Source organism: Thalassophryne amazonica, chromosome 4 (assembly GCF_902500255.1).
Source record: "Thalassophryne amazonica chromosome 4, fThaAma1.1, whole genome shotgun sequence".
Classification (NCBI taxonomy): Eukaryota; Metazoa; Chordata; class Actinopteri; order Batrachoidiformes; family Batrachoididae; genus Thalassophryne; species Thalassophryne amazonica.
In genome coordinates this window covers 22250633-22275391 of record NC_047106.1, presented here as the reverse complement: position 1 = coordinate 22275391, position 24759 = coordinate 22250633, and the positions used below count along the sequence as shown (strand labels likewise).

Genomic DNA, 24759 nt, shown 5'->3' with positions numbered 1-24759 from the left:
GACAGAGAGGAGGGAAGTGATTCTCCAGATGAGATCTAATATGTGAGACGGTGCATCCTAAAGAGACGTTTTCTCATGGATGCACTCCATGAATACAAATTCTCCATCCACCCGCTCTCTGCTCGAAGGACGGATGCACCTTGCTACAACCCATAGTGGAGAAGTACAGGCTGCCCTACACCCCCACCCCCTTCCCCTAAAATCTACTTCCATCCAATCACAAAACTCAATTCTGGTGACTTCATGGCAGCTGTTGTGAGTCATCCATTCATACCTTTGTATTGTAAGTGAATCTGTTGGCCGCGGGCCGTGTATTTATAATGACGACGAGATTGTCTGCGAGCATGTCGGCCGAAAAGTAAAATGGTTCCAATGAAAAGCAGCAGGTGAGTTCATTAAAGGAGAAAGTGGAAACTATTCAGACTGCTTTCTGTGTGTCAAAGTCAGGCTGTGTGCATGATGATTGTTTTTGGAGGGCACGTTTGAGGTTTAGACATTTAGGGTATTTCTGTAAGACTGAAAGCTAAGATTTGGATTCAGTATGAAAGTAAAACTTGGTTTAGAGTGATAGTTTGTTTATTTGCCTCCTCGTATGCCATCAAGGCTAAAACTGGCTTCAAACTTGGCTTTTATATGTATATTTACCTGGACAATAAAGAGGTTTGCTTTTAGGTTTTGCAGGAACCTTCGTGGCTGCCATTGTCGATGCTTTACTTTGCGCATGCTCAGAGCCTCCCAACAGAGGTTGGACAAAGTCACCGTTGAGATGCTTTGAAGTTTGCAAGCGCAAGTGATGGATTTTGCATTGTTGCTGTTTATTTGTTGTGAACTGAACTGGACTAAACTGAAAGTCACCTACGGCTCCCCTTGTTGTAATTAATTCTCATCTTCCAGCCAATGTCATGCAATATTTTATAGATCGAGGAGTCCTGTTTTATTATCTACTCCATGAAGATAGAAAACCTGACTTTTGTCTACCTTCATGAGGAATAATTTGGCTTTTCTGCTTTAATTGGGGATGTTTTTGCAAAGTGAGAGCATTATGGTGAGTTCTATTCAGAGGGCCTCCAAATGGTTGTTTGGTGATTAAGATTTCTTTTTAGAGTTTGGGCTTGAAATAGGTTTAAATTTACTTTAGGATCATCATAATGTTCATGAAAATGAACAGAAACGTGTGTCTGGTCAGTGTGCGTAGGTTTAGTGTGCTTAGGTATCTAAAGGATATCAAGGCCTTGGCCATACTGAGCTTTGGTAGACATTAGTTCAAGAGTGAAAAGTACTAATATCATGTGCAAATTTCTATTGAAAAAAGAATTTACGGAGTCAAAATATAAAAGCGGTCATGCCTATTTCATCAGGTGTTAAAGGAATAATGGGGACTTGTCCAAATTGAAATTTTCTCCTTGAGAAAACACCATTTAGGCACTGTTACAAAAGCAGATCTGTTACTTGGATAAATTAGTTCTAAAGTGAAAAGTATTCATGTCAGGTGCAAATGTCTATTTCCAGAGGATTTGCAGAGTCACAATATAAAAGCAGTCAAGCTTGTTTCTTGAGGTATTGGCTCTGTTTAAGGAATAATGGGGCCTTGTCCAAATTTACATTTTCTCTTTGAGAAAATGCCATTTACGCACTGTTACAAAAATGCACCTGTTTCTTGGGGAAATTACTTCTAAAGTGAAAGGCTTTACTGCCAGATGTAAATTTATATTACCAGGGGATACACAGAGTTAAATATGTTAGTCTGTGCAGTATGTTATATAAACACATTTATGCAGAGGAAAAACGAGCATGAATGAAAGAATGAGTGCATTTCCTCTGGACTGACAACACAATAACTAAAAACAAACAAACAAAAAATAATAAATGCTGTCATCATGTATGTCTTCCAATTATAAAGCCATATAATTAGGGGGGAAAAAAATTGTATTAACTTTGCAGCAGATCAATGCAAAAAAAACCAAAACAAAAAAAAAAAACACATTTGTGTTGCTTCCGTAGCATACCATGTGCCTGTCTGCCACCTGCTGGACATGTCTGGCATTGTTGCAGGAAATAATCTTAGCACATGCATGATGGACATTATGAGCAGGTGTGGCTGAAGTTACATGTAGCTTGAAATGAGCTTGCTTATTTATTTTCCAAGGCCTAAGTCTGGTGGCCACCACTGCTTGTTATTTAATATATCACTGAAAATGAACATGTGTCTCAGTGGACTTTACATTATCCACAACACCCTCCATCCATATTATCCTCCAAAGAAAGAGAAGAGCTCCGGCACCACATAAGAACCATCAAAGTTATAACATAAATCCTGCATAAAATTGGATTACAAAGAAGAAGGTTTAACAGAAGGTTAAGACCGAGGCCTGAGTCAGCATCCCCGTGACGTTACACTGAGTGGGAAGGTCAAGGAAGAAAAGGTGGAGAGGAAGATGGAGTGAAGAAGGGTGGGCAAATAGAATTGGGGAAAGGATATAATTGGTTAGAAGATACGAACAAGGAAAAGCATCACAGGGCTGATGCTTACACTGCACACACTACACACCACAATATAAATGTATAAGTAAGTCCCTTCGGCTCCTCCCTTGTTTGCACTCGGGGTCGCCACAGCAAATCCAAGGTGGATCTGCATGTTGAATTGGCACAGGTTTTACACCGGATGCCCTTCCTGACGCAACTCCACATTACATGAAGAAATGTGGCAGGGGTAGGATTTGAACCCGGAACCTTCTGCACTGAAACCAAGCGCATTAACCACTTGGCCACCACACCTGCACAATATAAATTATAAGTAAATATACATATGTCTGTACTGGTGTTTTGTGGCTTTATAAGGCGTCATCATGACTTCATTATAAAGTCATTCATGCTAATCAATCGCAATTTTTAAATTATCATCATTTTTTTTTTATCAATATATGATTTAGATCATCCATGTAGGTTTCTTGGTTGTTATAAAATGGTGTTTTCTAAACCAGGGTTTTATTTGACCTTGAAGCATGATAAGAGAATGTCATTTAGCCTGCAGTCTTCTTTTTCACCTTTGCTCAACACACAACAGAGATTCATGCACGGTTCTAACATGCACACTCGGATCAATTTGGGGTTCAGCATCTTGCTCAAGGGAACATCAACACGTGGAAAAGAACAAGCAAATCTTGAAGGATTTCCCTCTGAGTTGCAGTCAAACACAGAGCAGCGCAACTTGAGTTGCCTTCCTGAACTATGTCAAGAAATGTGCTTGTGTGATAGAGGCAGAGAGAGAGAGAGAGAAAACAGGTTGTAAATGTACAAGGGATGGTCTGAGTGATGTCACTATTTGGAAGTATCTAAGTGGCCAGGAAAATCAATAAATGTTAAACTGAGTTTACCAGCTGGACACTTAGTTAAGTTTGATAAAAGTAGGTGTGGATGGAATTGAGAGAGAGAGAGAGAGAGAGAGAGAGAGAGAGAGAGAGAGAGAGAGAGGAAAAGGGGAGGCGATACAAAAGGGAGGAACAGAAAGTGGAGAAGGGAGACAGACATACTGTAGTGAGGAGGTTGAGGAACAAGACGGAGTTCTTTCCAGTTAAATCTTCAGACAGACAGACACAACTTGTGCACAGCCTCCGTGCACGGAGATGGTTTTGCTTTTTTCTTTCTTTTTTTTTCATTTTGCAGAACCAAGACTTGAGCTGCAGACAACAGGAGTTACCTGCTAGTGTAGGTGGGGATGTTTTTAAAAGTTTGCAAATGTGACAAGAGAACAGGGTGAAGTCATGGACAGAGCAGCATGATCTGACATCCATTCACAGGACAGACAGAGGACAGACGTTAGAGACGAGGTCAAAAAACAGGACAGTCCACAGACAGAGAGGTAAAACGTCCACTTTGTCCATTCTGTCCAAAGGAGACACGGGATCGTAACACTGGAGCTGAAGGATAAGCCATGGACTCTGCATACATCCTACCACACCTGGATGTGAGTACTACATGCACACGGTCACATGCACGGCTGTCAGACCACAGGAACTGCGCTGCTCAAACCATTAGTCACTCTGGAGAAAACGCACACACTCATTCGTGCGCATGCAACACACCGCCGGCACACCGTGTTACTCAATCAAAATCTTGTCCGGTAAGCAACATGTCCAAGAATAATGTAGCCATTATGAGTTCAAAGAGCAGAACACAACTTGGCTCTCTGCAGCACATGAATCGGCCCTCAGTGTGAATGCTCCGCGGCTATAATGTGAAAAGCAGAGGTGTGTTTTCCTTCTGTATTTCACAACCCGCCAGCTGTCAGACGCGCCATGTGAGCCGTTTCCCCGCTTAGATATGTCAATATTTCCACTGATGCATTTGCAGGGTTTCGCCTCAGGCGGGTTTCCCGTTAACCACAATGAGACCTTCCTGAAGAAAAAAATATTGAAAATGAATGAGATGAAACCAATGACCTGTTGAGGCTCGTCTTAACTCGTCAGTAGGGACGGAAGCCACGGATTTATGTGACATATGTGTCCAGCAAGGATTCACATCTCACATCGATTCTTCACTCTGCAATGCGACGTGACATAAAATGCAACATCTCCGACAATATGTGACGTGAGCACTGTCCAGTTTCTGCCGTGGCTGCTTTGGAAGAATTTGTTGTTTTGGTCTTCATCATCATCTTTTTCCACTTCTATGTAGGATGTGAGTTCACATCCCGGTCCTGTACCTCCTCTCAATTTCCGTCTTCTCCTCTTTTGTCCGTCCTTACTTCTGCACCATATGTCATTGCTGGTCTTCTAAAGGTGGTCTTTGAACTTCATCTTGATTCTTCAGTCACAACACTCTGTGGGTTGTTTCTGCAAACCTTCGCCTTCATCTGACCAAATACATTTTCTTTGTAAGAACCTTGCAGAAATGATCACAACCAACTGTATGACCACAGAACTAAAGTCCAAAATGAGTTGGTTTCAAAGTGTTAAGAATTCCATCAAGAAACCTTGAGGAAGACCAAATAACACATGAAGCAAATCTGCGAAGAAAGAACTGCAAAAAGACATCAATCTCCTAGTGGAAAGCTGAGACAACAAGGTCCAACTAGTCTGTGTGTGTGTGTGTGGGGGGGGGGGGGGGGGGGGGGGGGGGGGGTGGAATCATTTGATGACCTTGTGCACCACCACAGAGAAAGGATAAGTAAGTAAGTACTTTGAGGTAGGAAGGTAGTTCAGATGACTTGTTGCTACCTGTTTTGAGGATTACTTGGCAGGACCAACTGGGAGGAAACCCGGGGAAAGACCCAGAAAAAGGTGGGTCGACTGTGGATCTCATCTGGCCTGAGAACCTTTTGGAATTCCTCCAGGAGGAGTTGAATTTGGAAGCAGGAGGTCTGACCTACTGTGCTTGTAGGGTTGATGAACTGCGAGCTGTCGGCAAACAGCAGCAGGTACAGTTTGTCCACAGCCCTGTTTGAACTACATTTTGTTGTCTGCTGGATGGACAACTTCAAGCAACATCAGCAAGTGTCAAGTAGACACTTGCTGATGTCTTCTCGCCCACACTATCTTTCAAGTGCATGCAAACTTGTATTTTGACTCATAAAACTGTGGAGATGATTATGACAAAGGCTACAGCAGATAGTCTTGGATTTACTGAAGCAGAGGCGTGTCCAGTCTTACTTCACTGGGGTGGCACTGGGGTGGAGGTGGGGCACTGAGTTTTGGAGGAGTGGCATGAAGAATAAACACACACATATACCCATTATCACATATTCAAATAACTGAAACATTGACTTGAATTTTTTTAAACAGGTTCCACATTAGTATAATTAAAAGCAAAGATGTTACATTTGTGTAACTAAATGATCTTGAATTATTAGAAAACAAAACTTTAACCGAACAACACCATGTATTTGAGGTAAACTGTAAACAGAGACTTTGTATAATGTGCACAACCAACCTCATTCACTTTTGCAGGACATTAGCTTACTTGTTAAAAATAAAACCAAACCAAAAAGTTGAAGACTGATAATTAAAAAGTTGCCATCAGAGTGACTAAAAAAAAAAAATCAGCCTTTTTCTAAGAAGAGCTGTGATATCCAACCTAGATAACCAAAATGACCCAATCACGATGGCACGTTTACACATATATAATTAACATGTTTCTCTTCAGAGTTCATTCCAGGCTCCGCCTCTCATGGGGCAGGAAGCCAATAACAGTTTACATTAAGGGGGTGGCCAGTCAGATTCTAGGGGTGGCCGGAGCTACCAAAGACCACCCTCTGGAGTCCCCTATGTACTCAACACCATGTTTATTTGGACAAAAGCCTCTTTGCCACTGAACAAGCAATGGAACATCAATGGGCATCTTTGATAACGCTAACAAAAATAAATAAATAATAACAAGGACAGCAGTAAAATTCAATGATAATATAAGCCAAGTCTTTATTGATCCCACAGTGGGGAAAGTCACTTCCTTTTCTCTCAAAAATTCTTGAAAGGGTAGTTGTAAAACAGCTAACTGATCATCTGCAGAGGAATGGTCTATTTGAAGAGTTTCAGTCAGGTTTTAGAATTCATCATAGTACAGAAACAGCATTAGTGAAGGTTACAAATGATCTTCTTATGGCCTCGGACAGTGGACTCATCTCTGTGCTTGTTCTGTTAGACCTCAGTGCTGCTTTTGATACTGTTGACCATAAAATTTTATTACAGAGATTAGAGCATGCCATAGGTATTAAAGGCACTGCGCTGCGGTGGTTTGAATCATATTTGTCTAATAGATTACAATTTGTTCATGTAAATGGGGAATCTTCTTCACAGACTAAAGTTAATTATGGAGTTCCACAAGGTTCTGTGCTAGGACCAATTTTATTCACTTTATACATGCTTCCCTTAGGCAGTATTATTAGACGGTATTGCTTAAATTTTCATTGTTACGCAGATGATACCCAGCTTTATCTATCCATGAAGCCAGAGGACACACACCAATTAGCTAAACTGCAGGATTGTCTTACAGACATAAAGACATAACTGAAGTTATTGTACTTGGCCCCACAAATCTTAGAAACATGGTGTCTAACCAGATCCTTACTCTGGATGGCATTACCCTGACCTCTAGTAATACTGTGAGAAATCTTGGAGTCATTTTTGATCAGGATATGTCATTCAAAGCGCATATTAAACAAATATGTAGGACTGCTTTTTTGCATTTACGCAATATCTCTAAAATCAGAAAGGTCTTGTCTCAGAGTGATGCTGAAAAACTAATTCATGCATTTATTTCCTCTAGGCTGGACTATTGTAATTCATTATTATCAGGTTGTCCTAAAAGTTCCCTAAAAAGCCTTCAGTTAATTCAAAATGCTGCAGCTAGAGTACTGACGGGGACTAGAACGAGAGAGCATATCTCATCCATATTGGCCTCTCTTCATTGGCTTCCTGTTAATTCTATAATAGAATTTAAAATTCTTCTTCTTACTTATAAGGTTTTGAATAATCAGGTCCCATCTTATCTTAGGGACCTCATAGTACCATATCACCCCAATAGAGCGCTTCGCTCTCAGACTGCAGGCTTACTTGTAGTTCCTAGGGTTTGTAAGAGTAGAATGGGAGGCAGAGCCTTCAGCTTTCAGGCTCCTCTCCTGTGGAACCAGCTCCCAATTCAGATCAGGGAGACAGACACCCTCTCTACTTTTAAGATTAGGCTTAAAACTTTCCTTTTTGCTAAAGCTTATAGTTAGGGCTGGATCAGGTGACCCTGAACCATCCCTTAGTTATGCTGCTATAGACGTAGACTGCTGGGGGGTTCCCATGATGCACTGTTTCTTTCTCTTTTTGCTCTGTATGCACCACTCTGCATTTAATCATTAGTGATCGATCTCTGCTCCCCTCCACAGCATGTCTTTTTCCTGGTTCTCTCCCTCAGCCCCAACCAGTCCCAGCAGAAGACTGCCCCTCCCTGAGCCTGGTTCTGCTGGAGGTTTCTTCCTGTTAAAAGGGAGTTTTTCCTTCCCACTGTAGCCAAGTGCTTGCTCACAGGGGGTCGTTTTGACCGTTGGGGTTTTACATAATTATTGTATGGCCTTGCCTTACAATGTGGGGCGCCTTGGGGCAACTGTTTGTTGTGATTTAGCGCTATATAAAAAAATTGATTGATTGATAGAGCACAGCAGCATAATCCAAAAAGATGGAATACAAATGATACAACAACAACAACAACAAAAAAACAGGTATTAAAGTCTGAAAAGCTATGTAGAGTATATATGAAAAAGTTAAAAGGAAACATTACAGATTAAAGAAATTAAATGAAAGATAAACAGGATATGAAATTGCATTAGGAAGAGTAAGTTGCACTGGGAAAAACCTCATTTGGTGTCCAGGCCAGCACCCACTTACCCCTGGGTGGAGTGGGATGATGAGGATGGACACAAACAGGTAGCCTCACGTGGATGTACCTGGACTTGAACTCCAATCTTTACAATGACAGTTCAGCTTTTACTTCACAGACTGTCCTCCTCTGCAAATTTAATTATTGATTATTTATAATTGATAATCCAGTTGGCTTTCAAACCAGACACACTGAGATGCACCGACTTCTTTTCCTTTGCCTATTTGTTGTTCTTCAGATGGGGGGATGCACTGCCTATTCCACATCTGAACATCCGCTAAACCCTACCATATCGAGGGTTAGGTTATGGTTAGCGTTAGGGTAAGGGTTAGTAATAATAAGACTTTTTTTTTTTTAAAACCCATCACAAAAATGTGACTCATTGCGTGATGGGAGCATGAAAAAAATCTTGTGAGACTGGATTGGGTAAACCAACCCAGCACGTATAATCTGCTTCCAGCTCCGCTCAGACATTTGCAACACGACTTCCTCACAGTTACACGTCTTGGCAATGTTTCTGTGTACGTGCTAGCATTCACTCAACCGGGCTTTAAGCATGAGGAGTGTTGACACTCCGTCCCATTCACATCATGCATGTGTGTGTTTGCGTGCATTACAGAAGGGGACGCTTGACATCTGGGTCATTAGCCTGTTAATCAGAACAGCTGGGATGAATTAGAGTTGTGCTAATAGAGTGCAGTAAAACCATGCAGCACTCAACCTGGAATATTGTTCTTATGATTTCATCTTTTGCGCAGAACCGCAACGCCACTTGGAAATGTTTGGTACATTTTTCACCTTGTCCCCTTCTATGTTAACTTCACGGCTTAACGTTGTGCATTAATGAGTCGTTAAGCGCGGGGAATATTGCACAGTTGTGACCTCACAGTCAATTACACAAGTGTGTGCTTGTTTTATTGGGTACAGTTTGAGGGCGCATGTGGAAAAACAGCTGTAAAGAATACACGTGTATCCTCTGAAGTGTTCTCAGGTGCGGGTGAGCGCGCTGTACATCACATGCAGCCTCATGAGACCGCCTGACATGACATATTTTGGTGTATTTGAGCGCGCTCAAGAGAAATGAACCCTGCGGCATGCTCATATCGGGTTCTAAAGACACACAGCGTTGAAAAAATAGAGCTGAAGGCAGAAATCAGGGAGAGTGAGAGGAGGAATTTGGGAAAAGAAACACGGGAAGAACAACAGGAAGGGAAAGTCGAGGGACCAGGCGTAACATGAAGACATCAGCCGCGGATAAATCAGCCGGCTGCGGTGACACTTCAGCCCTCTGGCCTGACAACACTCTTCCGCAAAAACACCATTCATTTAATGCCGAGGAACAAGACCAACGTGAGCGGGAGGGACAGAAAGAAAAAAAATGAATTCATGGATGAGAATAAGACGGTTCAAAATGGATACAAGAGGACGATGGTAAAGAGAAAATAGATAAGAGTGTGATACTGTGTGGTAAGTGGGTGGACAAAGCCAAAGGACAAAGTTCAGCACACAGAGAGGAAGAGGGAAAGAGGGAAAAGGGAGCATGGTTCGAAATTAACAGATTAAAAAAAGGCGAGAGAAGAAGATAAACGAAAAAGCTAGAAACGGACATCCTCAGTCAGACCTTTTAATCAGCAAGTTGAGAATTCCACCCAGTCCACTGGCAGTGGTACGCTCAACGTGTCAAAGCGCCTGTTTGCTGAGGTCAGATCAGTCTTTTATGCTGAAGCAAAAATGCACATCACTGTTGCTGAGATCTCAAAACTTTCTTCTCATGGTATCCCTCACAGCTCTAATATCGTGATTAGTCCACAGTGAGGTCGGGTTGGAGGGAATCATAGTGAGAGGGAGGATCTGAAGGGCTGGAATCATCAAAATGTCAGGAATTAGCAGAATCACAGTGGGATGCACATGAAGATCCACGCTGGATCATCTTTGCTCTGTTAAGTTCCTTGTATATAGATCCAGACATAGCAGACACATCAGCTTACTTTTTAAATGACATAATCTTGTCCATTATGTTCTCAGGATTGTGTCACTGTATTTTGTACATGACGCAATTGTGATGGCTTCTTCAAAAAGTGTACAGCGGGGCAGCGTGGAGCAGTGTGGGGAAGTGGTTAAGATGATCATCAGGATCTGCAAATTTGAGGAGGTGGCTTGCTCTCTTTGGTCTTAGAGTAGATCTGTGCCCAGAATGAAGAAGATAAACATCTTTGGAGCTTTTCATAAGTGACAGAAAAAGATTGCGTGAGCTTGACAGACAACCTGAGCAGTCAAAGTACTGATGGTGAGATGAAACTTCCCATTTTCAAGCCACCTTATGTCCCAAAGCTCACCTGTGTTCCTAAACTGAAATAATAAAGACATCATATAAGTGGCCACAATGAGTTTTGCTTCGTGAGCAGCTGTACTGACTCTTCAAGATGGGGTGAGGAGCATAGACTTCCAGAAGAACCTCAGAACCACCAACACCCTTTGGACATAGTAGAGAAGCTTGAATCTTCGACTGGACTGGGTTGCTTGACGCGAGGACGTTTCGCTTCAAATCACAGAAGCTTCCTCAGCTAAAATTCTTGCTCTGGTGGTCTGACTTCTGTCTGACTCTTGTAGAGAAGAATAAAACAGAAGACAACAAAAGCTGGAGTTTTAAACCTAACCAGACCCCTCCTACTGAGAGGCAGACTGCTATAGGCTAGTGACTAAACAATAGCTCTAATTAGCAACTATTGTGCTCTAGTTAGTACACCTAAAACGTCCTTGCGTCAAGCAACCCAGTCCAGTCGAAGATTCAAGCTTCTCTACTATGGAAACCACCTGGACAACTGAGAGCCTACACAGAAACCCTTTGGACATCTGATTCAGATGCCATCTAGATACCTCCCCATGGAGCGTTTCTGAGTATGTCCAGTTGGGAGTAGACCAAGGTAACACGGGACATAGTAAATTGCATATTCCTTCTGACCTGGAAAGGCACTGGAATCCCACATTAGGAAATGAAGGATTGGATTGGTGAGAGGAGCATCTGAGATATTTGACATGAAATCTGCTGGAGAATATACTGTTCAGTAGGTGTCAGTAAAAACAAGTCTTTTTTGACCTGGATGACAAGGCATTTTGTAATGAATGAAGACTTTATTTGGAACATGTGATGGTACACAGTTAAAAAAAAGAAACCCCAACATACCAACTCAACATATTGGAAAAGAAGTAGGAAGAAGCATAAGTTGATGTAATCCTACCCCTTCCCCACTGATCATCTCAAATTAAAATGTTCAATCCTGTCTTCATGCAGACAGTCAGGAATTCCTACATACATCAAAAAAATAAAAATATTTGTACTCACATACTCATGTATATTTGCCAACATACATATTTACAAACATAGAAAAAGAATAGTGTAAATACACAAATATGTGAAAACTCTCAGTCAAGGAATTCTGTGAATGTACAACATCCTAGATTCATCATGTCATGTCAGTGAAGCTCATATTTTTTCACACAGGAGAGGTAGACTTTACGATGAGGTTCTTGTAGCTTGGTATATACCCTTTTCCAACTTGGGCACAATTGTTCATAATGTCGATCATCTGGATGTCTAGAAATCTACAGTCAAACCAGTGGAATAAGAGTTGGGCAACCAATATGCAAACCAGGGTTCAACTCCAGGTCACACGACTGTCTGTGTCCTTGATAAGATACTTCAACTGCGTTGTCCCAGTCCACACATCTGTTAATAGGTACTGGTCTTGGTTGGGGAAGTAACCTACAATGGACTGGCATCTCAACCAGAGGGAATCATGGACTCCCAAATCCTTAATGATACGGAATTCAAGGATAAGCATATGCACCAATGGGCCTCAAGTTTACGCTGATTATGAATGACTGAAGCCTCTTGGGATGGTGCACTAAGAAAATGTGACCACAACCATTAACAGTAACTGTGGCCATTTCTTTATTACTCTTAAAAACTGGATCATTGTCTTGTATTTAGCTGCACATTGTCATGATCTCTGTGCACGCAGCGAAAGTTCCCAACATGAACAGACACGATCTGTCCTGGTCTTGACACGATGTGTCATATCCTTTTGGGTCGTCCCATGTGATATCAGCTTCAGGCCACCAAAAACAAAACAACATTTTAAAGTTTTTAAGTGGCAGAGCTGGTGATCATCACACACCGTCTGCCTTTGGAAAGCAGTCAACTGAACATTGTCTCCAATAGACTGAATGAATTTGTCGCACGGAGCATGCAGGAGCCTGAGAGGTGGTCCACCTCTCAGTAAGCAGTTTCAATGAGCAGCCTCACAACAAAATCTTGATTAGACCACAAAGGCAGGAGAGTGGGGTCCATATTGAGAGACTTTAAGAATGTTTAACATGAAACCTCAACCATGTGCACAGGCCCTGTCGGTTCACACTACTGGAAAGGGGCCATATGCAGAATATGACCCCTTTAACCCACAGTTATAACAATATGGACCCAGATATGCTGTGGCAGATTGCTGGATGGCCACTGGCTGGCTGGATGGACGGACGGACGGATGGATGGATGATGGATGGATGGACGGACATTGGTTGGGCGGTTGGCTGACTGGATGGCTGGCTGGCTGGCTGGCTGGCTGGCTGGCTGGCTGGATGGATGGATGGATGGATGGATGGATGGATGGATGGATGGATGGATGGATGGATGGATGGATGGATGGATGGATGGATGGATGGATGGATCAGACATCCACAGGCAACACAGGAGCTGTAAGCACGTCAAACGACGTTCTGAGAGAAATTGCTCAGAAACAGTGTATGAAGTTAGGAGTGAAGGTTGCTGTACTTCACACAGAGTTGCAACACACCCAGTTGATGACTGAACCTTTGAACCTCATAGTCATCTGGGTGGGTGAGTCTGGTCACTGAGGAAAGTACAGGTGAGAAGTGCCCTGAATGTGATTTACAAGCGTTGGTGTTGTGGGACAGGCTGTCCACTCTCATGTCTAATCTGTAATCTGCCCTCAGGTGAAACAGGCCTGGGTGGGGCTGGGAGAATTTAATGGGTACAGAGTAACAGTCCCACGCTTACTTTCCCGGGCACGCCCTTTGTCAGCATGAAACTGGCATCACGTATATACACAAATACATGTAAACACACACACACACACACACACACACACACACACACACACACACACACACACACACACACACACACACACACACACACACACACACACACGCAACAAGTCAGGTCCACACACTTTAACACCTGAGCCCTGTTTATTTCTTCTAAGCTCTTTTCTGACAGTGTGGTAAGATTAGCAGTCATTACAGTGTCATTATGTGTTCACGTAGCAATAAACGACGCTGTTATCTCGCTGCTGAGGCCTTAATCGATTCCCTGTCCCTCAGCTAGACGAGATAAAGAGATAGAGGAGAGAGATTATGACCGAGCTGGGGCACTGAAAGCGATGACTGCACACTTTACTGCTTGTTTGAGTGATATATGGCAACTCAGATGCACCTTATTGTGAAAACAGTGATATTTTGTTTCTTCAGTCATGCAGGACAGCAACAGCCCATCTGTTATATTTGTTTCAGCCTTGATTTCGACATCATTTCTTCTGCTGGTTTGTAATTACTGGCTCTGTAATTAACACCCTGCACTGCAGAGGTGCAGGGTGTTAGTTCAGGTCACATTGACGGGGCCGTGACCCCTGTCTGCCGTCGTGTTCTCACACTGAAAACCGTCAGATAAGAATTTCACACACTGACCTACTTTTGTTCCAGAGAGTTTCAGTCAGAAATAGGAAGGAATTTCAGTCACAGCTTTTCTTCAAACAAAATGCAAAATAATTTTATCTAAATAACTGCAACATTAACATGGAGTAAAGTCGAGCAGGGGTGGGATCAGATGGGGGGGGGGGGTTCTAGAAATCAGAACTGTGACACCACTACAAGAAGTCTAGGACTACTACTCGTCTGCAGTGGCTGTGTTTGCAGAGGACTCAAAGTATATACCTTCATGCCAGACATTGAATGTGTCTGTATGTACAACAGCAATGGGCTGGGTGGTTTGTAAGGTGACTATCACTTAAAAAAAAAAAAAAATTGTTTTTAATTTTCCAATTGTATTTTTTAATTTAATTTTTATTTTATTTTATTAATTAATTGGTTTTGAGACTACACTATTTGGGCCCTATCTTCCACCCTTTTGTCCATTTGCAAATATATTTCAATCAATCAATCAACTTTTTTCTTGTATAGCGCCAAATCACAACAAACAGTTGCCCCAAGGCGCTCCACATTGCAAGGCAAGGCCATACAATAATTATGAAACACAGTCTACGTCTAAAGCAACATAACCAAGGGATGGTCCAGGGTCACCCGATCCAGCCCTAACTATAAGCCTTAGCGAAAAGGAAAGTTTTAAGCCTAATCTTAAAAGTAGAGAGGGTATCTGTCTCCCTGATCTGAATTGGGAGCTGGTTCCACAGGAGAGGAGCCTGAAAGCTGAAGGCTCTGCCTCCCATTCTACTCTTACAAACCCTAGGAACTACAAGTAAGCCCGCAGTCTGAGAGTGAAGCGCTCTAATGGGGTAATATGGTACTATGAGGTCCCTAAGATAAGATGGGACCTGATTATTCAAAACCTTATAAGTAAGAAGAAGAATTTTAAATTCTATTCTAGCATTAACAGGAAGCCAATGAAGGGAGGCCAACACGGGTGAGATATGCTCTCTCCTGCTAGTCCCCGTCAGTACTCTAGCTGCAGCATTCTGAACCAACTGAAGGCTTTTTAGGGAACTTTTAGGACAACCTGATAATAATGAATTACAATAGTCCAGCCTAGAGGAAACAAATGCATGAATTAGTTTTTCAGCATCACTCTGAGACAAGACCTTTCTGATTTTAGAGATATTGCGTAAATGCAAAAAGGCAGTCCTACATATTTGTTTAATATGCGCTTTGAATGACATATCCTGATCAAAAATAACTCCAAGATTTCTCACAGTATTACTAGAGATCAGGGAAATGCCATCCAGAGTAACGATCTGGTTAGACACCATGCTTCTAAGATTTGTGGGGCCAAGTACAATAACTTCAGTTTTATCTGAGTTTAAAAGCAGGAAATTAGAGGTCATCCATGTCTTTATGTCTGTAAGACAATCCTGCAGTTTAGCTAATTGGTGCGTATCCTCTGGCTTCATGGATAGATAAAGCTGGGTATCATCTGCGTAACAATGAAAATTTAAGCAATACCGTCTAATAATACTGCCCAAGGGAAGCATGTATAAAGTGAATAAAATTGGTCCTAGCACAGAACCTTGTGGAACTCCATAATTAACTTTAGTCTGTGAAGAAGATTCCCCATTTACATGAACAAACTGTAATCTATTAGACAAATATGATTCAAACCACCGCAGCGCAATGCCTTTAATACCTATGACATGCTCTAATCTCTGTAATAAAATTTTATGGTCAACAGTATCAAAAGCAGCACTGAGGTCCAACAGAACAAGCACAGAGATAAGTCCACTGTCCGAAGCCATAAGAAGATCATTTGTAACCTTCACTAATGCTGTTTCTGTACTATGATGAATTCTAAAACCTGACTGAAACTCTTCAAATAGACCATTCCTCTGCAGGTGATCAGTTAGCTGTTTTACAACTACCCTCTCAAGAATCTTTGAGAGAAAAGGAAGGTTGGAGATTGGCCTATAATTAGCTAAGATAGCTGGGTCAAGTGATGGCTTTTTAAGTAATGGTTTAATTACTGCCACCTTAAAGGCCTGTGCTACATAACCAACTAACAAAGATAGATTGATCATATTTAAGATTGAAGCATTAAATAATGGTAGGACTTCCTTGAGCAGCCTGGCAGGAATGGGGTCTAATAAGCATGTTGATGGTTTGGATGAAGTAACTAATGAAAATAACTCAGACAGAACAATCGGAGAGAAAGAGTCTAACCAAATACCGGCATCACTGAAAGCAGCCAAAGATAACGATACATCTTTGGGATGGTTATGAGTAATTTTTTCTCTAATAGTCAAAATTTTGTTAGCAAAGAAAGTCATGAAGTCATTACTAGTTAAAGTTAATGGAATACTCAGCTCAATAGAGCTCTGACTCTTTGTCAGCCTGGCTACAGTGCTGAAAAGAAACCTGGGGTTGTTCTTATTTTCTTCAATTAGTGATGAGTAGAAAGATGTCCTAGCTTCACGAAGGGCTTTCTTATAGAGCAACAAACTCTTTTTCCAGGCTAAGTGAAGATCTTCTAAATTAGTGAGACGCCATTTCCTCTCCAACAATATTTACTGTTTGCAGTTTTCATAAAGCAACAAAAACCTGGTCTAAAACCGGCGTAGTGCTTTTCTGGCATTTATAATGGTGCACTATTCAGACATGCTTTACATAAGTGGGTTCACACTACTGCAAAGTGCTCACTGAAATTCATTCATGCAGCTATTAAACACATAACTTCACTTTCCTGCTTCACTGCTTCACTTCGGGGTGCTTTGGTGGCTGCTCTGGCACAGATCCTTTAACTCAGAAACCCTTTCACCTTCAAAGATTGTCGGAAGGACACATGGAAGGACGGAATTTCAACTGACAGTTGTGAATAACAGAAGGGGGTGGTGGCCAAGTGGTTAATGCGCTTGGTTTCAGTTCAGAAGGCTCCGGGTTCAAATCCCACCTCTGCCACATTTCTCCATGTAATGCGGAGTTGCGTCAGGAAGGGCATCTGGCGAAAAAACCTGTGCCAATTCAACATGCAGATCCACCTTGAATTTGCTGTGGCGACCCTGAGTGCAAAACAAGGGAGCAGCCGAAGGGACTTACTTACTAGTTGTGAATAACCGACTGATACATTTGGAATAACGTAATAATAATGTACAGTTTGTAATTTTTATGTCAAATTACTCCCTGAATATGGAATTATTTCCTGTTTGACATCATTATACATGAAAAAGTTATATTCTAGATGTGGAAGTGTCAGAATATTTCTTTTCACGTGTTCTCCAGAGACTGGAAAAGGTAAATGATTATACCTACCTGTCAGTGTGAAAGGCCTCAACAGCTAAAGTCCACATGCTCTGATTCACGCTCCATGTGTACAGTACAAAACCTGATGATCTCTTTCACACATGCAGGCTCAGGTTTGAATTACAGACAGCCACTGTTTAATTACTCGGGCTGAGGTGTCTGAGGAAATGTTTGGGCCTCGGGGATCAGAAGCATGTCGTAAATTATCAGCGAAAAAACAAAGTCACACTGTCTCTACAGCTACAGGTAACAAGAAAACAACTTCATATGGATATGTAGATAGTAAATTTCTTGAACACATGCCACATGAGGATAATGAGAAACTAGTGTGTGCAGGAAGAAGACATAACTATGATATACAGGGTCCAGCATCGACTTGTTGGAGCTATCACTTTTGCAGATTTCCCAACAAATTCTTTGCAAAGTGTTACTCTGTTATGTGATTTACGTTGACGCTAATTGTGCATCATCATACAAATTCAGTAGACCTCAACTAATTTATCTTTTCTACCTTTCTGTCTATCCTTCTCTTCTCATGTATATCTTTGTCTAGGTCCACCATGTTCCCTGCTAACCTTCTGCTCCTCATGGTCCTGCTGCTACCTCAGTCCTCATCTGGTCGCCAGAGTGGAGACTCTAGCAAGATCGACCATGGCAGGGCTTCTCCCCAGCCTTCATCCTTGCCACTCCCAGCAGTTCTAGACCCAAGTCTGGCACAGACTATTCAGAATCTTCTCCTGAGCCGGCTGGGCCTACAGTCACAGCCTGATCCTCGCCCCGGAGTTCAAGTGCCCCGGTACCTTCTGGATCTTTACCAGTTCCACCAACAGCAGTATCATCTAGTAGAGGATCTTTCATTTCGCTTCCCTAGTCAGCACATACAGGAAGCCAACACCGTACGCAGCTTTCACCACACTGGTAAGGCGAATGGCACGTCAGAATGCCAGTCAATGATGCTACAAACTGTAGACTTTGAAAATTGCCTTTGAAAATTGTATAACAGACAGAAATATTAGATTCTAGTAGTCTAGTTTTATGCCTTGGTAAAAGTCCAATGAATACATCAGGATATCTTCTCAGACAAATGAAGCCTAGACCAGGGATGAGCAACTGTTTCCCATGAGTAAGATACAGCAGATCCAAGGTGGATCTGCATGTTGATTTGGCACAAGTCTTATACCAGATGCCCTTCCCACATTACATAGAGAACTGTAGCAGAACCGGAGGGGTTTGAACTGGGAACCTTTTGCACTGAATCTAAATGCACCAACCACTTGGCCACCACCCCTGCCAACTATCGCCCATGAATATCCAAATAATTTTTGTTCCAGGAACTACTGCCCTCAACATAAAGGGATATTTATGTAATCTGTGAGGTGATCAACTGAAACACAGAGTTTTGGCATTTCATGGCTCATAGGTGCCCATCTCTGACCTAGGCTTTTGCAGTACAGGAAAATGGAGGGGAAAAAGACGTTGCTACCTTTGTCTCTCTTTTTTCCTTTAGAACCACCTGGAAACCATCCCACACCAGAAGATAGCCAGAAGGTGCACATCTTCTTCAATATATCCTCAATACCCCAGGATGAGAAAGTGCTTTCTGCTGAACTCCGGCTCCTCCACAATACCAGGGCTTCTCTAGACCCTGGACCACACAGACTAAACCTGTACCTATTTGAGAATGATGAGGACCCTGAACCAGTTCTGTTAGAGACAAGATTACTCACCAGTGGCTTCCTCAGTAATAATAAGGAAAATGGTTTCTGGGAAGCTTTTAGTCTAAATTCAGAACTCCTCCAAAAGGCTCTTAATGGGGCAGGCAGCCTCAACTTCCTCCTGGAGGTCAACGCGGACAATAGTACCACCTCATATCAAGACCTCTCCTCTGATTCATACAAGAAGGAGGGTGTAAAACATAAAGACGGACACCTGAGGGTACGCAGATCTGTGGGACAGGATGAACACAGCTGGGCCCAGGAGAGGCCTCTCTTAGTGACTTACAGCCATGATGGGCATGGAGAGCCTTTAATTAAACATGGTAGGAGGACCCCTAGTAAGGGTCAGAGAATTCGAGGAAGAAATGGCACCAAAGACAGATCCAGGAGCAGCAGCAGCAAGGGCCGAAATAGAGTACAAGCCTCTGGGAGGGCAAAAAAAACAGAGTACATGGGTCTAAACTGGGGTGGCAATAAGAGAGGAGTGGGTTGGAGTGAAAGAGGAAGAGTTAAAAGAAATGGAGGTCGCGTTGCAAAACTGAAACGCCTTTCCCGTGCCCGATGTCGCCGCCACCCTCTGTATGTAGATTTTAATGATGTAGGCTGGCATAAATGGATCATTGCACCTAGTGGCTATGATGCTTTCTTCTGCCTTGGAGAATGCCGCTTTCCTCTGGCTGACCATATGAACTCTTCTAGCCATGCCATGGTGCAAACTCTAGTAAACTCTGTGAACGGGGCAGTGCCCAGAGCCTGCTGTGTGCCCACCTCCCTCAGCCCCATTGCCCTGCTCTATCTGGACCCTCAAGACCGAGTGGTGCTCAAGAATTACCAGGACATGGTAGTGGAGGGTTGTGGTTGTCGGTAGTGTGCCGGAGAGGGCACCCATAGAAATCCAGAAGGGCCAATGGATCACAGAGAAAAAAGCGGGATCATAAAAGGCAAATGACGGGAAGAAAAGACTATAGACCCGAGCTAACTGCGAACAGACCGATAGAGACAAATGTAGCATGATAGGAGGGTGAAGACTTGGAAATGAATATAGCAGCTAAATTGTCATGATTATGGTGAACATGAGGGAAATACAGGAAGCATAATCTGCCCACCATATGAGAAAATATAAGGTGGAGAAAGTGTCAAGCATCAACACAGTGAAACTGCCAGAAATTATTTAAAAGACACAATACTAATTATTCTCTTTAATTCATTTATGAAAATCTACACTATTAACTAACACGCTATGTGCTCTCTCCTGAGACACCTGGTGCTTGAAATTCAAACGTTGACTATATATTTAAGTGTTTGAACTCATCTCATTGTCACATGAAGGTCTGATGGGTGGATGCATAACCCATGTTTGACCAAAGTCGATGGTTGAGAGTAGGATGTCATCAGCATACAGTTTGAGCTTTTGTACTCTTACCATGCATGTAAAATGTAAGCAGAGGCTAGAAAATTGTATGAAGAGTTAATTAACAAAAACCCAAGAATGTTATTGTTTTAAAAAAGGACAAACAGAAAAAATCTCCTCTTGCTCACGGGATAAATTCACTTTTATACAGCCCTAGCCATATTAAAATGTTGTTATCAATCATGATTCTGAATGCTCGACATCTTTGATGATTCCTTTATTTCTGAGAAGTTCTTCTTTCTGGGAGTCCATCGGACACACAAAATATCAACAAATTAAAACAACCTTAGAAGCATCAGTATGTTAGTGGTTCAACTACATCCGAAGAAATTTGACAAAGTTGGCATTTAGTTTTTTGTTATTTGTTTTTTGTTTTTTTAATGAGCAGTTTATATCAACCCTGCATTGGTCTTTAGAAGTTAGCTATGATCAGTTAGTTTACTGCAAATGTCACACACAGTGAACAGTTCCACTAGAAATGTAGTAATATCGCTGGCAGTATATGTTGCAAGTAATCATAAAATACAAAAACAGGTTAATAACTACACTATGCAATTTTAAAGTTCATTAAAACAGTTTGAATGTGACTGTAATTGCCCATTTATATCTGTGCATTTTCTTTTCAATAGTTTTTAAAAACAGGAATTCTCTCCTAAAATGCAATGTCAAAGGTGAGCACTAACAAACCTGATTACTCAGTGTTTTAATATGACTAAAGTTACCAAAAATGTATTTGTCTTTTAAATTATTTTAAAGGTTAATCCCTTTGATTTATTTAATTTTTACAATAAAAAATAACTTTCTTTCACCTCTGTAATTTTGTTCCATCATATTCAAATAAAGAATTCACAATCTTATATTGCCAGTATGATAACAATTAAACATTTGTGGAAGTAATTTGAATTTTGAACCACACAGGTAAACCAAGACCTCATGACACATTTTGAAACTCAGTTTCCCAGCATACCATTCAGGAGTCAAAGGGCACTGCTGCTCAACATATGGTAGTGTCAGATTCATGGAGAAGTTAAGTTGTGACCAAAGCTGCCAAAAGTGATGTAAAATGGAAACAGAAAGATGGCAACAGACACAACTAATAAAAATAGGCCACCAGAGATCCCACTGGGAAGAACTCAAAATAAAATTGACATATTTCACTTGAAGGTTTTGGTGGATATCTGCTGGACAGGTAAGGCAAAACTCACAAAGATCTGCTGTCAGTTGTCAGTAACAATGTTTGTTATAGGTTTTTACTTTGTTTACCAAAATATATTTACCACAGAATACCCAAAAAGTAAAAAATAAATAAATAAAATAAAAAAATAGCTGTAATTTTGTGATATATCACAGAAATAAAGGTATTTCATAACTACGATATTTCAACAGGAAGTACATTTTGTCAAATTTGTGGAAAATTCAAAGAGATTACAACTTTTAGAATTTCTGTCATGATTTACAAGACTTCACACTTTTTTCCCCTTTTTGAGGGTGGAAATTATCTCTAATTTGTGTTATGTGAGTAATATGACAATGGCACCACTATGGCAACAAACTATGTGATAATGTTGGGATTTTTTTTTTTTCAGTATTTGATATAAAGGTAATGTTTAAATGAACATATGAGGTTATTGAAATGACAGATTGTCCCTGACAAGCACCTCTACAACCCCAGCTATTTAAAACATTGATGCTAATGCTGAGGAGCTATTACGCTATTGTTTGAATGTACTACTATTACTATTATTTAAAGAACATTAAACAACAAGATTTTTGTACATTTCGTTTTGCCGACGTGAAGAAAATCCATGTCAGTGTTGTCTTGTGATTTTATTTGCATTGAATGGTGATTCTAACTTAAATGATACATTATGTATTTAAACAGCAGCAATATGGTGTACTTAATCTTGGAAATATTTAAGATATGCACTCGACACAACATACAGCAAAGTGAAAGCCTGTCTTCCAAGTAAGTTATGATAGCTTTAAATCTGTACATATGTTTCATGTATTAACTTGACAGTCAGTGTTACTTCAACAACCTACCTAATTATCAAAAATAACACGATAGCAGCGTAAACTGGTATTGCCTTCATAAGCTAATAAATGGAAGCACGATGTATTGTAGCTACTGAAGTGTGTAACATCAGGCGTGTTTGCTAGCTGTCTTTGCTAGCTGCCTTTGCATGTAAAAAAAAAAAAAAATTTTTAAAGCTTTTAAAAGTGGGACTTCAGTGCCTTTTTCACAGGGGCTGTGCAAGTGTTTTCAGCTTAGTCGTTTCTCAGTGTTGCATTTTCTCTCTGAATGGAAACATTTAAGCAACTGCTTGTAAAATGTTTGACATTATACCTGTAATAAACTGAGCAAACAAGAATTCATTGTTTTTGCTGTCAGCAGCCTTCACGACGAAGAGTTTTACATTGCTTTTTATCCGTCGTGACACAGCGGGCTTAGTTTCACGTTCAAGAGGTTTTAAAAAATGGAACCAGACGTCCCTCAGAGTGCACACCTGAACAGTTTTGTGTATATATGATGCTGTAGCTAAGGAAGCAGCTCCAAAGTCTCACATGCAAACAGCTGCACACAGTTAAAAGAGAAAAGAAAAGATTAACAGCAGTACTGATAATTGAACCCAAAGTATCTCTAATGCCCCCTGGTGGCTGACTGAAGTACGATACATTAAGTAAAGTAAAACGATATATCACTATTGTCATTGCAATGTACATACATATAAAAAGTAAAGTCCCTTTGGCTGCTCCCTTGTTTTTGCATTCTGGGTCACCACAGCAAATCCAATGTGGATCTGCATATTGAACTGGCACACGTTTTTCGCTGGCTGGGGTTTCAACTAGGAATCTTCCACACTGAAACCGAATGCATTAACCACTTGGCCACCACCCCTGCTGTTATTTTACAAACATATATGAAATGTGTCCTTTGCATTTAATCCTTCCTAATTACAGTTAGACACAATCCTACCACTAGGAGCAGTGAGCAGCCACAGTCCAGTCCCCAGGGACCAACTCCAGATGTAGAGACGCTGCCTTGGTCAGGGGCAGAGAATGGAGCAGACACAAAATAAGCATTTTTTTTTAACTGTGGGAGGAAATCCACGCAGGCAATATCTAAACTCAATTTCAATTCAGTTTATTTTCAATTATATAGTGCCAAATCACAACAAAGGTGCCTCATGGTGCTTCACACAAGGAAGGTCTAACCTTACCAACCCCCAGAGCAACAGTGGTAAGGAAAAACTCCCTCTGAAGAAGAAACCTCAAGCAGACCAGATGACATGAACCACAATGACAACCTTTAAAACCCCGAACTCCCGTGGTGTACTGCAGCACAACATCCATTGTTTACTGGTTAGCTAAAATTGATAATTTCTCCAAAAATATTTGTCCTATCAACTTTCTGTTTTCGCGGCGTTCATCCTTGACCTAAAGTACATAAGCATACCAAATGGCAAATGTCAGCTCTCCCCGGTTTCTGCGTGACTGAAGCCCCCCCCCCCCCACATACACACACACACACACACACATGCACTCATAAAGAGGCCACTTGCTTATTATATAGATTTTTTGGGGGGGCCAAAATACACAGTTAGCTTACACAGATTCCGATAATTTTGGCAAGCAAAGTCAAAAAGGCAAAATCGTTGGCTGCTCTGAGGTGAAACTTGATGATGCTGTATTCCCCCAATAATTTTGGGTTATTTTGGAATCTTTTAACATGCAAAATGAAATAAAGACAGAGAGGCATATCAAACTGCATGGGAACCGTGTCCCCTGGAGGTCAATGTTGCTTGTAACAGAAGCTGTTATTGTTAGACGTCCGGGACGGAACCGGACCGTTTCAGGCAATGGACCTAAATGCTAGGGAGCAGGACATGGGAATGAGTACAAAAGAAAAGATATTTATTGGTAAAAATAACATAAATGATGCTGCGCTTGGGGTGCCTGCAGAATGGAGAGATGGCCCGCCTCCTGGCGGTGAAAATAAGGGCTGCAGTATCCTGAAACAGTCTTGAGGATGAACTGAGGAAAGAGGTTAAGATATAAGGACCAGGTGGAATGCTCACCTCCGAGACCAGGAACTAGGGTGCATGAAGATACAGACGGTGAGTGAATGCACTCGTAACACTGAAGCCACAAAACAGTCACTGTTCATTAAAGGCTTAACACAGGATTCTTCAGCAGCTTGGAAATAACATTCTCTTCTTAGGAAATAAGGTGCAC

General features: G+C 41.4%; 1 protein-coding gene across 1 annotated transcript; it reads left to right on the top strand.

The window, feature by feature from the left end:
* The first annotated feature begins 348 nt into the window (after positions 1-348).
* bmp16 (bone morphogenetic protein 16) lies at positions 349-22891 on the top strand. The gene is made up of 4 exons (XM_034169230.1): positions 349-386; positions 3893-3964; positions 17951-18315; positions 18905-22891. Exons 1-4 carry the CDS (start codon positions 364-366, stop codon positions 19978-19980), a joined length of 1536 nt encoding a protein of 511 aa, XP_034025121.1. The 5' UTR covers positions 349-363; the 3' UTR covers positions 19981-22891.
* The last annotated feature ends 1868 nt before the right edge of the window (positions 22892-24759 follow it).